Source organism: Cyclopterus lumpus, chromosome 9, assembly GCF_009769545.1.
Source record: "Cyclopterus lumpus isolate fCycLum1 chromosome 9, fCycLum1.pri, whole genome shotgun sequence".
Classification (NCBI taxonomy): Eukaryota; Metazoa; Chordata; class Actinopteri; order Perciformes; family Cyclopteridae; genus Cyclopterus; species Cyclopterus lumpus.
Genome location: NC_046974.1, coordinates 1,549,826 through 1,562,500, shown reverse-complemented (window position 1 = coordinate 1,562,500; position 12,675 = coordinate 1,549,826). Strand labels below are relative to the sequence as shown.

General features: G+C 49.3%; 2 protein-coding genes across 2 annotated transcripts in view; one reads left to right on the top strand and one right to left on the bottom strand.

Annotated features, from left to right (window-relative positions):
- snx2 (sorting nexin 2) overlaps positions 1–731 on the bottom strand; it is a 32,530-nt gene extending 31,799 nt beyond the window's left edge. Inside the window, exon 1 of the mRNA XM_034541035.1 lies at positions 497–731. Coding sequence (XP_034396926.1) covers positions 497–715 — 219 coding nt within the window. The 5' untranslated portion in view covers positions 716–731. The remainder of the gene's footprint in view (positions 1–496) is intronic.
- A 1,007-nt stretch (positions 732–1,738) lies between these two features.
- rnf214 (ring finger protein 214) lies at positions 1,739–10,567 on the top strand. Its single transcript, XM_034541033.1, has 6 exons — positions 1,739–2,186; positions 3,979–4,208; positions 4,325–4,458; positions 4,804–5,032; positions 6,002–6,211; positions 9,583–10,567. Exons 1-6 carry the CDS (start codon positions 2,036–2,038, stop codon positions 10,330–10,332), a joined length of 1,704 nt encoding a protein of 567 aa, XP_034396924.1. The 5' UTR covers positions 1,739–2,035; the 3' UTR covers positions 10,333–10,567.
- Positions 10,568–12,675: the final 2,108 nt, after the last annotated feature.

Below are 12,675 nucleotides of genomic sequence, written 5' to 3'. Positions count from 1 at the left end.
TCTCTGAGTGGACACAATAATATGAACGGCAGCACAATCTAAATGCAACAGCAACAACAACAACAACACAATTCCTCCATGAAGCCTGTGATGTTATTATTTATTCATCTTTATACTGTTTCTCGTGTTGTTTCATTAACAAACGAAGAACCTTTAAATCGGCACTTCATTCTCTCGTTTCCTTCCGCCCCGCTCTGCCCGTGAACGCATCACCCCCACACCTGTGTGACCGTCACCTGACCGGCCGACGCACCTAGTCTGCGTTTTTCTCCGCGCAGCTTTGACCCTCGCCAGCTCCCGTCGCGGCTCCGAAGGCCACCTTCGTGTTGTTGCACGCCCGTCTGCGGAGCTCGTAAAGCGGCTCGTTTGCAGCGAGGTGACGGTGGACGCGCACGCACCAACTCCCATCCCTCCCCCCCCCCTTCCTCCACGTCCCCAGCTGGTGGCCTCACGCCCTGCTGCCACAGCGCCCCTCGGCCTCCCTCCTCCCTCTCACCTCCAGGGGGGCGCTCGGCTCCGGGAACAGGTCCTCCCCGTCCTGCAGCTCCTGGAAGTCGGAGAGCTCCGGCGGAGGGTCGCGTGCCGTGTCCGCCATGGTTGATTGTGACGACGGGGGGTAACTGACTGACACACACACACACACACACTGACGGACAGCCGACTGACAGAGCGAGAGCTGGGGGGGGGAGTCGGGAGGTTTTCCCAGCGCTGTCATGTGACTAACAGGAGTCCTGGTGGGAGCCAGAGAGAAGGAAAATGAGAAGAGCTCTCACTCGGAGAGGTTTTCCTGAAACCGCTGTTTTGACCTCAGGAGAACTCTGCGATTTTTTTTTTTTAATCTCTCAATGTGGCATTTTATATTCGTTTTATCAAATCAATCATATCAATTTTAAATAATCCTAATCGATTTTTTTAGGTTCAGAGAAAAACAAATACAATAAATAAATACAATTAATTAATTAAATAATTCATTTTACAATCTTTTTTTTTCAAAACCGTATGAACATTTATAAATGTGGCCTTTTATATTAGTTTTAAAATCCTTTAAAATACAATAAACACAATATAAAACAATAAAAGTATGATTAAACTATGGTTTGTAAAAGGCTTGAATTTCATATAATTATTCTTTTATTTAAACATCTCAAAATCTCTAAATTAGGCTTTTTATATTGGTTAAAATCAGTTGAATTATTTTATATCATTCTAATTGAGTTCATTGTTATTTTTAGAATTAAATAAATACATTCAATAACTAAATTATATTTAATAAATACATAATTTAAATACAATATTAAATAATTTAAATAAAATTTAAATTAAGGTTAAAAGTATTTAATTTCAGATGATTCTCTTTTTTTAAAAACCTCAAAACCTCTAAATGTGGCATTTTATATTAGTTTTAAAATGATTTGAATATGTTTAAATAATTCTAATTGAGTTCATTATTATTTTTAGAATAAAATACATTAGATATTGAATGAATACATAATTTAAACACAAAATAAAATAATAGTTAAATTAAGGTTAAAAGGATTTCATTTCATACAATTATCATTCTCAAAATCTCTAAATGTGAGCCTTTTATATTATTTTTTAAAATAATTTTAATATTCTTTTCTTTATTTTACTGAAGCAACATTTTGAAGCAGGAACAGTTTGTATTTATTTTTTAACAGTGTGGTTTTAATACTTTCACTAAAGCAAAAGGCTCTGATGTGTTCTGTCTGTTTCTGTTGTCCTGGTTCAATAAAGTTTCCTTTGAAGAAAGACGACCAATCAGAGACGAGCTTTGCGTCGTTACATCCGGTTCACACATTATTTCCGCGTAGCCAGCGAATCGCTGTTGCCAACTGTAAACCGGAGATAAACGACAGCTAATAAAGCTAATAACGTTATTTCAAATAACTTTAAAGACGCCGGAAGTTTCCGCTGTCGTCGCCGGCCATCTTGTTCTCGCATCGGCTCCGCCCGGCTCAGAGAACTCACCCGGGCGGGGTTTATATTCCAGTTTCCTTTCTGGACCGATGTGAGCATGGCTGCTAGCGGGGAAACAGCTGGCATGCCCTCGGGAGAAGTCCTGCATCTGAACCGGGAGGAGGAAGAGGAGGAAGAAGAAGAAGAAGAAGAAGAGGGGGATGACCTGCAGGACCTGGAGCTGGCGTTAACAGACATGACCGTGGAAGGTAATGTCGGTGGATAGAAAGGAGGAGCAAGTATTCAATACTAGGTTAAAAGTACTCGAACCACACTGCAAGTACTAGGTTAAAAAGTACAAGTACTTGAACTCTTCCTTTTTCTCTTGTTTACAAGTTTTACTCTTGTTTACTAGTTCTCTTGTTTACTAGTTCTCTTGTTTACAAGTTTTACTCTTGTTTACTAGTTCTAGTGTTTACTAGTTTGTGTCCTCTTGTATACTAGTTGTTCTCTTGTTTACTAGTCTTTCTTCCTAGTCTTCCTCTTGTTCACTAGTCCTCATTGTTTACTAGTTCTCTTGTTTACTAGTTCTCGTGTTTACTAGTGTGTGTCCTCTTGTATACTAGTTCTCTTGTTTACTAGTCTTTCTTCCTAGTATTCCTCTTGTTTACTAGTCCTCATTGTTTACTAGTCCTCCTTGTTTACTAGTCTTCCTCCTTGTTTACTAGTCATCCTCCTTGTTGACTAGTCCTCCTTCTTGTTTCCTAGTCTTCTTCCTCTTGTTTACTAGTCCTCCTCCTTGTTTACTAGTCCTTCTTGTTTACTAGTCTTCCTCCTTGTTTACTAGTCTTCCTCTTGTTTACAAGTTTTACTCTTGTTTACTAGTTCTCTTGTTTACTAGTTCTCGTGTTTACTAGTCCTCCTCCTTGTTTACTAGTCATCCTCCTTGTTTACTAGTCTTCTTCCTCTTGTTTACTAGTCCTCCTTGTTTACTAGTCCTCCTTCTTGTTTCCTAGTCTTCTTCCTCTTGTTTACTAGTCCTTCTTGTTTACTAGTCTTCCTCCTTGTTTACTAGTCTTCCTCTTGTTTACAAGTTTTACTCTTGTTTACTAGTTCTCTTGTTTACTAGTTCTCGTGTTTACTAGTTTGTGTCCTCTTGTATACTAGTTGTTCTCTTGTTTACTAGTCCTCCTCCTTGTTTACTAGTCTTCCTCCTTGTTTACTAGTCCTCCTTCTTGTTTCCTAGTCTTCTTCCTCTTGTTTACTAGTCCTCCTCCTTGTTTACTAGTGTGGTGGAAGATGTCTATGTTTGATCAGGTGGAGAGTTGTGGTTCAAATATTAAATTGCAACAAACAGTCTCCAAGGATTCAAAGTTGTCTTTCTGTTTATTCAAGCTTACAAGCTGGAAAAGGGTTCAACAGCCACGCCTTCCTTGTTTACTAGTCCTCCTTGTTTACTAGTCCCCCTCTTGTTTACTAGTCCCCCTCTTGTTTACTAGTCCTCCTCCTTGTTTACTAGCCCCCCTCCTTGTTTACTAGTCCTCCTTTTGTTTACTAGTCCCCCTCTTGTTTACTAGTCCTCCTCCTTGTTTACTAGTCCCCCTCTTGTTTACTAGTCCCCCTCTTGTTTACTAGTCCTCTTCTTGTTTACTAGTCCTCCTTGTTTACTAGTCCTCCTCGTTTACTTGTCCTCCTCCTTGTTTACTAGTCCTCTTCTTGTTTACTAGTCCTCCTTGTTTACTAGTCCCCCTCTTGTTTACTAGTCCCCCTCTTGTTTACTAGTCCTCCTCCTTGTTTACTAGCCCCCCTCCTTGTTTACTAGTCCTCCTCGTTTACTAGTCCTCCTTGTTTACTAGTCCCCCTCCTTGTTTACTAGTCCTCCTCCTTGTTTACTAGTCCCCCTCCTTGTTTACTAATGCTCCTCCTTGTTTACTAGTCCCCCTCCTTGTTTACTAGTCCCCCTCCTTGTTTACTAGTCCCCCCCCTTGTTTACTAGTCCCCCTCTTGTTTACAGCCCCTCCTCCTTGTTGACAGCCCCTCGCTCTCTGTCTCCTCCCCCAGACCTCCTGCAGGAGGTGAAGGCCGTGCAGACCGACAGGACGACCTCAGAGTCGGGCGTGAACACGGAGCCGGGCTGGGAGAGCGCGGTGGCGGCCATGTTGGATTACGGCGCCGGGCTGTCGGAGGAGTACGAAGGACTCATGAAGAAGAAGAGCGAGGAGGCGCTGACGCACGAGAAGCACAAGCAGCAGGTGCAGAAGAAGAAGGAGGAGGCCACGCGGCAGCACCAGGTGAGACACACACAGACACACACACACACACACACACAGACACACAGACACACACACACACACACACAGACACACACACACACACACACACACACACTCATGAAGCTGTGTTTCAGGTCCTCCAGGACAAGCTGGAGTCTCTGCGCGTGAAGCTGCAGCTCAACAACTCAAAAGCCACGAGGAAGAACTTCCTGGCCAAGAAACAGGAAATGACCTCCGAGAAGAACCGGGCAGAGGAGGAGAAGATCCGGTGAGGACCAGGAGCAAGACCGTGAGCCGGTCCCACGGGGTCCTCTCAGGGTTCAGGACCTGGACCAGGAGTAGCACCGTGAGCCGGTCCTCTCAGGGTTCAGGACCTGGACCAGGAGTAGCACCGTGAGCCGGTCCCACGGGGTCCTCTCAGGGTTCAGGACCTGGACCAGGAGTAGCACCGTGAGCCGGTCCCACGGGGTCCTCTCAGGGTTCAGGACCTGGACCAGGAGTAGCACCGTGAGCCGGTCCCATGGGGTCCTCTCTGGGTACCTTCAGTCTAAAGATGTCATTATTAGTGTGATGTTACAGAACGATAACCCCCCTCCCCCCCCCCCCTCTCCAGACTGACCAAGGAGCTGGAGGAGGGCGACCTCCGGCTGGCCTCCCTCTCTGAGGAGCAGTGGGAGGAGCAGAGCCGCCTGCAGGTGGAGGTGGAGGAGCTGAGGAGGGAGATGGAGCGGGCGAGGAAGGAGGCGCGAGAGGCGGAGCAGCGAGCGCTGAGGGACGAGATCTCAGCCGTGGAGAAGCAGCGAGACGTCGCCATGACGCGCATCGAGGCGTGGAGCGGCGAGGTGCGGGCATCGAACCCACGGGCCCGTCGGCTTACGTACAGATTATTATTACCATGGTTACGGCAGCTGGAATGGTGTCGTTAAGAAAACACAATTCAGATGATAAGTAAATAACATCTGGATTCATTCTAGTTCATCACCAACACTACATTTTACTAGATTACACCTGAACGCATCATGAGAACGTTATCATTTACCTTCAGCCAGTACTCATGTTCACTGAGCAGAGCCTGAACGCATCATGAGAACGTTATCATTTACCTTCAGCCAGTACTCATGTTCACTGAGTAGAGCCTGAACGCATCATGAGAACGTTATCATTTACCTTCAGCCAGTACTCATGTTCACTGAGTAGAGCCTGAACGCATCATGAGAACGTTATCATCTACCTTCAGCCAGTACTCATGTTCACTGAACTGAGCCTGAACGCATCATGAGAACGTTATCATTTACCTTCAGCCAGTACTCATGTTCACTGAGCAGAGCCTGAACGCATCATGAGAACGTTATCATTTACCTTCAGCCAGTACTCATGTTCACTGAGCGGAGCTTGAACGCATCATGAGAACGTTATCAGTTACCTTCAGCCAGTACTCATGTTCACTGAGCGGAGCCTGAACGCATCATGAGAACGTTATCATTTACCTTCAGCCAGTACTCATGTTCACTGAGCAGAGCCTGAACGCATCATCATGTAACTGAAGTGAACCTCCGCTGCTAACGTTACTAGCTAACGTTACTAGCTCTCCTCCTGTTGGTCTAAACACTGATTGGTTGTTTACAAAGTCACATGATCAGAGACCAGAGAAACATCAAGATGTCCTGACCACATGTTCTACTAGTCACATGTTCTACTATGTTCTACTAGTCACATGTTCTACTAGTCACATGTTCTACTAGTCACATGTTCTACTGGAGGAGAACACTTTACTTCCAGCTCTGACCGTTGACCTTGTGACCCGTCCCCAGGTGGGTCAGTACCTGAACGCTCTCCGGGTGGAGTCCCCACAGGAGTTCCATCACGAGCGACCGAAGTGGGAGAAGAAGGAAGGTCTGGTCCGGAGGAACCGGGCCGAGCTCCAGAGCCGCTTCCAGGAGGTCCTGCAGCAGCTCCAGGAGGGCCGCGAGTTAGAGTCCCTCCCCAGGATCAACGTCCCGTCTCTGCCGCAGGTTCCCGTGGTAAGACGTGACAATATGAGGAAGGTGAAGAGGTCACCTCGTCTTCACGGTGAACTCGTCTCGTCTACACGGTGGTCTCGTCTTCACGGTGAACTCGTCTTCACGGTGAACTCGTCTCGTCTTCACGGTGAACTCGTCTCGTCTTCGCGGTGAACTCGTCTCGTCTTCACGGTGAACTCGTCTTCGCGGTGAACTCGTCTACACGGTGAACTCGTCTCGTCTTCACGGTGAACTCGTCTTCGCGGTGAACTCGTCTACACGGTGAACTCGTCTCGTCTTCACGGTGAACTCGTCTTCACGGTGAACTCGTCTTCGCGGTGAACTCGTCTTCGCGGTGAACTCGTCTTCACGGTGAACTCGTCTCGTCTTCGCGGTGAACTCGTCTCGTCTTCACGGTGAACTCGTCTTCGCGGTGAACTCGTCTACACGGTGAACTCGTCTTCACGGTGAACTCGTCTTCGCGGTGAACTCGTCTACACGGTGAACTCGTCTACGCGGTGAACTCGTCTACGCGGTGAACTCGTCTACGCGGTGAACTCGTCTACGCGGTGAACTCGTCTTCACGGTGAACTCGTCTACACGGTGAACTCGTCTCGTCTTCACGGTGAACTCGTCTACACGGTGAACTCGTCTTCACGGTGAACTCGTCTACACGGTGAACTCGTCTTCACGGTGAACTCGTCTTCACGGTGAACTCGTCTACACGGTGAACTCGTCTCGTCTTCACGGTGAACTCGTCTACACGGTGAACTCGTCTTCACGGTGAACTCGTCTACACGGTGAACTCGTCTACACGGTGAACTCGTCTACACGGTGAACTCGTCTTCACGGTGAACTCGTCTACACGGTGAACTCGTCTACACGGTGAACTCGTCTTCACGGTGAACTCGTCTTCACGGTGAACTCGTCTTCACGGTGAACTCGTCTTCACGGTGAACTCGTCTACACGGTGAACTCGTCTTCACGGTGAACTCGTCTACACGGTGAACTCGTCTTCACGGTGAACTCGTCTTCACGGTGAACTCGTCTACACGGTGAACTCGTCTCGTCTTCACGGTGAACTCGTCTACACGGTGAACTCGTCTTCACGGTGAACTCGTCTTCACGGTGAACTCGTCTTCACGGTGAACTCGTCTTCACGGTGAACTCGTCTACACGGTGAACTCGTCTTCACGGTGAACTCGTCTACACGGTGAACTCGTCTTCACGGTGAACTCGTCTTCACGGTGAACTCGTCTACACGGTGAACTCGTCTCGTCTTCACGGTGAACTCGTCTTCACGGTGAACTCGTCTTCACGGTGAACTCGTCTACACGGTGAACTCGTCTACACGGTGAACTCGTCTACACGGTGAACTCGTCTACACGGTGAACTCGTCTTCACGGTGAACTCGTCTCGTCTTCACGGTGAACTCGTCTTCGCGGTGAACTCGTCTTCGCGGTGAACTCGTCTACGCGATGAACTCGTCTCGTCTTCGCGGTGAACTCGTCTTCGCGGTGAACTCGTCTTCGCGGTGAACTCGTCTCGTCTTCACGGTGAACTCGTCTTCGCGGTGAACTCGTCTCGTCTTCGCGGTGAACTCGTCTCGTCTTCGCGGTGAACTCGTCTACACGGTGAACTCGTCTCGTCTTCACGGTGAACTCGTCTTCACGGTGAACTCGTCTACACGGTGAACTCGTCTCGTCTTCACGGTGAACTCGTCTCGTCTACACGGTGAACTCGTCTCGTCTACACGGTGAACTCGTCTTCACGGTGAACTCGTCTTCACGGTGAACTCGTCTCGTCTTCACGGTGAACTCGTCTTCACGGTGAACTCGTCTCGTCTTCACGTGAACTCGTCTTCGCGGTGAACTCGTCTTCGCGGTGAACTCGTCTCGTCTTCACGGTGAACTCGTCTTCACGGTGAACTCGTCTACGCGATGAACTCGTCTCGTCTTCACGGTGAACTCGTCTTCGCAGTGAACTCGTCTTCGCGGTGAACTCGTCTCGTCTTCACGGTGAACTCGTCTTCGCGGTGAACTCGTCTCGTCTTCACGGTGAACTCGTCTTCGCGGTGAACTCGTCTACGCGGTGAACTCGTCTCGTCTTCACGGTGAACTCGTCTTCGCGGTGAACTCGTCTACGCGGTGAACTCGTCTCGTCTTCACGGTGAACTCGTCTTCGCGGTGAACTCGTCTACGCGGTGAACTCGTCTTCGCGGTGAACTCGTCTACGCGGTGAACTCGTCTACGCGGTGAACTCGTCTCGTCTTCGCGGTGAACTCGTCTTCACGGTGAACTCGTCTCGTCTTCACGGTGAACTCGTCTCGTCTTCACGGTGAACTCGTCTTCACGGTGAACTCGTCTCGTCTTCACGGTGAACTCGTCTCGTCTTCACGGTGAACTCGTCTTCACGGTGAACTCGTCTCGTCTTCACGGTGAACTCGTCTTCACGGTGAACTCGTCTCGTCTTCACGGTGAACTCGTCTTCGCGGTGAACTCGTCTTCGCGGTGAACTCGTCTCGTCTTCACGGTGAACTCGTCTTCGCGGTGAACTCGTCTCGTCTTCACGGTGAACTCGTCTTCGCGGTGAACTCGTCTCGTCTTCGCGGTGAACTCGTCTACGCGGTGAACTCGTCTCGTCTTCGCGGTGAACTCGTCTTCACGGTGAACTCGTCTCGTCTTCGCGGTGAACTCGTCTTCGCGGTGAACTCGTCTCGTCTTCGCGGTGAACTCGTCTACGCGGTGAACTCGTCTCGTCTTCGCGGTGAACTCGTCTCGTCTTCACGGTGAACTCGTCTTCGCGGTGAACTCGTCTACGCGGTGAACTCGTCTCGTCTTCGCGGTGAACTCGTCTCGTCTTCACGGTGAACTCGTCTTCACGGTGAACTCGTCTCGTCTTCACGGTGAACTCGTCTTCGCGGTGAACTCGTCTTCGCGGTGAACTCGTCTCGTCTTCACGGTGAACTCGTCTTCACGGTGAACTCGTCTACACGGTGAACTCGTCGTCACGGTGAACTCGTCGTCACGGTGAACTCGTCTACGCGGTGAACTCGTCTACACGGTGAACTCGTCGTCACGGTGAACTCGTCGTCACGGTGAACTCGTCTTCGCGGTGAACTCGTCTTCGCGGTGAACTCGTCTTCACGGTGAACTCGTCTACACGGTGAACTCGTCTTCACGGTGAACTCGTCGTCACGGTGAACTCGTCTCGTCTTGACGGTGAACTCGTCTCGTCTTCACGGTGAACTCGTCTCGTCTTCACGGTGAACTCGTCTCGTCTTCACGGTGAACTCGTCTTCACGGTGAACTCGTCTTCACGGTGAACTCGTCTTCACGGTGAACTCTTCGTCACGGTGAACTCGTCTTCACGGCTCTTCTTTGCTCCCGCAGGCCGACCTGAGGTTCAGCCAGGTGATGCAGCCACTGGTCCGTCCCCAGTTCATGCCCCCCCCTCCTCCGATGAACCACCCCTTCCCTCCCCAGAGATACCCCCCCCACTACCAGCAGCCGTACCAGCCCCCTTACCACCCCCAGTACCGCTACCCCCCACCGCCACACCACCAGTTCCTCCCCCCCCCGCACCTCCTCCCCCCCCAGCACCTGCCTCCGTTCCAGCCCCACATGATGGTGACCCCCCCTCCCAGTCTCTCCCCGTCGCCTCCCGTCGCTCCGTCCCCGCCTCCCTCCTCCGGCGCCGCGAGCTCCGCCCCCGTCGGCAAACTGGACAAGTTCCTGGAGAAGCTCCGCACCCGTTTCCCACAATGCACCAGGGCCCAGCTGATGTCGCTGCTCCAGCAGGTGAAGAGCTCCCGCGGCACGCTGGCCGGCATGTCCATGGAGGAGGTGATCGAGCAGGTGGGCTTCAAGCTGGTGCAGGGCGAGAGGTCGGCGCCGGGGCCCATCAGCCGGCCCGCGCCCCCGGGCCCCATCCAGAGGCCGGCGGCGGTTGGAGGTCCGGTTGGAGGTCCGGTTGGAGGTCCGGCCGTCGCGGCCCGTAAACTCTGCCTGATGTGCCAGAACCACGTGGACCCGGAGAGCCGCCACCCGCTCGGCTGCTCCCACACCATCCACAAAGACTGCATCCGGGTCTGGCTCCAGTCCAGCAAGAACAACTCCTGCCCCTTCTGCCCGGGGAAGTGACCCGGGGGCCCAGAGGGTCCTCGAACGCCTCAATACGTGCGATCGATGGGCGGTGCATCTTTTTTAATGTCTTAAATATAAATCACTTCGTTCATCATGTACAGTTTGTAGCACAAGTTCAAGGTACTTGTACTTTAATTGAGTTTTTTATTTTCATGCTACGTTCTAACTTCTGAGTTAAGTTTTCTTAATGAAATAAATTCAAACAGGTTCATCTGAAACAATTAGAAGTTAATTCCAGATTTGCTGCGTTTCCTTTTTATATTTTTGACTCGTCTTTATTTATTTGGGTTTTATTAAGTACATTTTCCTTTTTTATACAAACATTAAGGCAAGTCGTGAATACAGGACTTTAAAAAGTAAGTATATTTAATATGCTAATTTTTGTATACGTAATTATTTTCGTACGTTTAAGTAACAAATACTTCCTCCGCTACAGTTAGCATGCTAACAAGTATAAACATGATGAGTTAGCATGGTAGTGATACATAATGCTAACGTTAACTTAGCTTCAGAATTGAAATCAATATGACTAAAATACGTCTCTGGTGTCAATCACTTTGTAGCCCCGCCCCTAAAGCATCCCCTGCTTTAGGGTCTGTTTGACTCAGGAGAGAGAATTCAGCTTTAACACATGAAGCATAGACTTCTATACAACCAGAGGAGTCGCCCCCTGGTGGTCAGGAGAGAGAATGCAGCTTTAACACATGAAGCATAGACTTCTATACAACCAGAGGAGTCGCCCCCTGGTGGTCAGGAGAGAGAATTCAGCTTTAACACATGAAGCATAGACTTCTATACAACCAGAGGAGTCGCCCCCTGGTGGTCAGGAGAGAGAATGCAGCTTTAACACATGAAGCATAGACTTCTATACAACCAGAGGAGTCGCCCCCTGGTGGTCAGGAGAGAGAATTCAGCTTTAACACATGAAGCATAGACTTCTATACAACCAGAGGAGTCGCCCCCTGGTGGTCAGGAGAGAGAATGCAGCTTTAACACATGAAGCATAGACTTCTATACAACCAGAGGAGTCGCCCCCTGGTGGTCAGGAGAGAGAATGCAGCTTTAACACATGAAGCATAGACTTCTATACAACCAGAGGAGTCGCCCCCTGGTGGTCAGGAGAGAGAATGCAGCTTTAACACATGAAGTATAGACTTCTATAAAACCAGAGGAGTCGCCCCCTGGTGGTCAGGAGAGAGAATGCAGCTTTAACACATGAAGCATAGACTTCTATACAACCAGAGGAGTCGCCCCCTGGTGGTCAGGAAAGACAATGCAGCTTTAACACATGAAGCATAGACTTCTATACAACCAGAGGAGTCGCCCCCTGGTGGTCAGGAAAGACAATGCAGCTTTAACATATGAAGCATAGACTTCTATACAACCAGAGGAGTCGCCCCCTGGTGGTCACTAGAGAGAATGCAGCTTTAACACATGAAGCATAGACTTCTATACAACCAGAGGAGTCGCCCCCTGTTGGTCAGGAAAGAGAATGCAGCTTTAACACATGAAGCATAGACTTCTATACAACCAGAGGAGTCGCCCCCTGTTGGTCAGGAGAGAGAATGCAGCTTTAACACATGAACATTAGACTTATATACAACCAGAGGAGTCGCCCCCTGGTGGTCAGGAGAGAGAATGCAGCTTTAACACATGAAGCATAGACTTCTATACAACCAGAGGAGTCGCCCTCTGTTGGTCAGGAGAGAGAATGCAGCTTTAACACATGAAGCATAGACTTCTATACAACCAGAGGAGTCGCCCTATGGTGGTCAGGAGAGAGAATGCAGCTTTAACACATGAAGCATAGACTTCTATACAACCAGAGGAGTCGCCCCCTGTTGGTCAGGAGAGAGAATGCAGCTTTAACACATGAACATTAGACTTCTATACAACCAGAGGAGTCGCCCCCTGGTGGTCAGGAGAGAGAATGCAGCTTTAACACATGAAGCATAGACTTCTATACAACCAGAGGAGTCGCCCCCTGTTGGTCAGGAGAGAGAATGCAGCTTTAACACATGAACATTAGACTTCTATACAACCAGAGGAGTCGCCCCCTGGTGGTCAGGAGAGAGAATGCAGCTTTAACACATGAAGCATAGACTTCTATACAACCAGAGGAGTCGCCCCCTGTTGGTCAGGAGAGAGAATGCAGCTTTAACACATGAAGCATAGACTTCTATACAACCAGAGGAGTCGCCCCCTGTTGGTCAGGAGAGAGAATGCAGCTTTAACACATGAACATTAGACTTCTATACAACCAATCGGGAAATTATTTTCCCAATTATTCTGACAGTGCATGAATGCAGCATGAATGTGGATCTTCTCATTTCACTCATG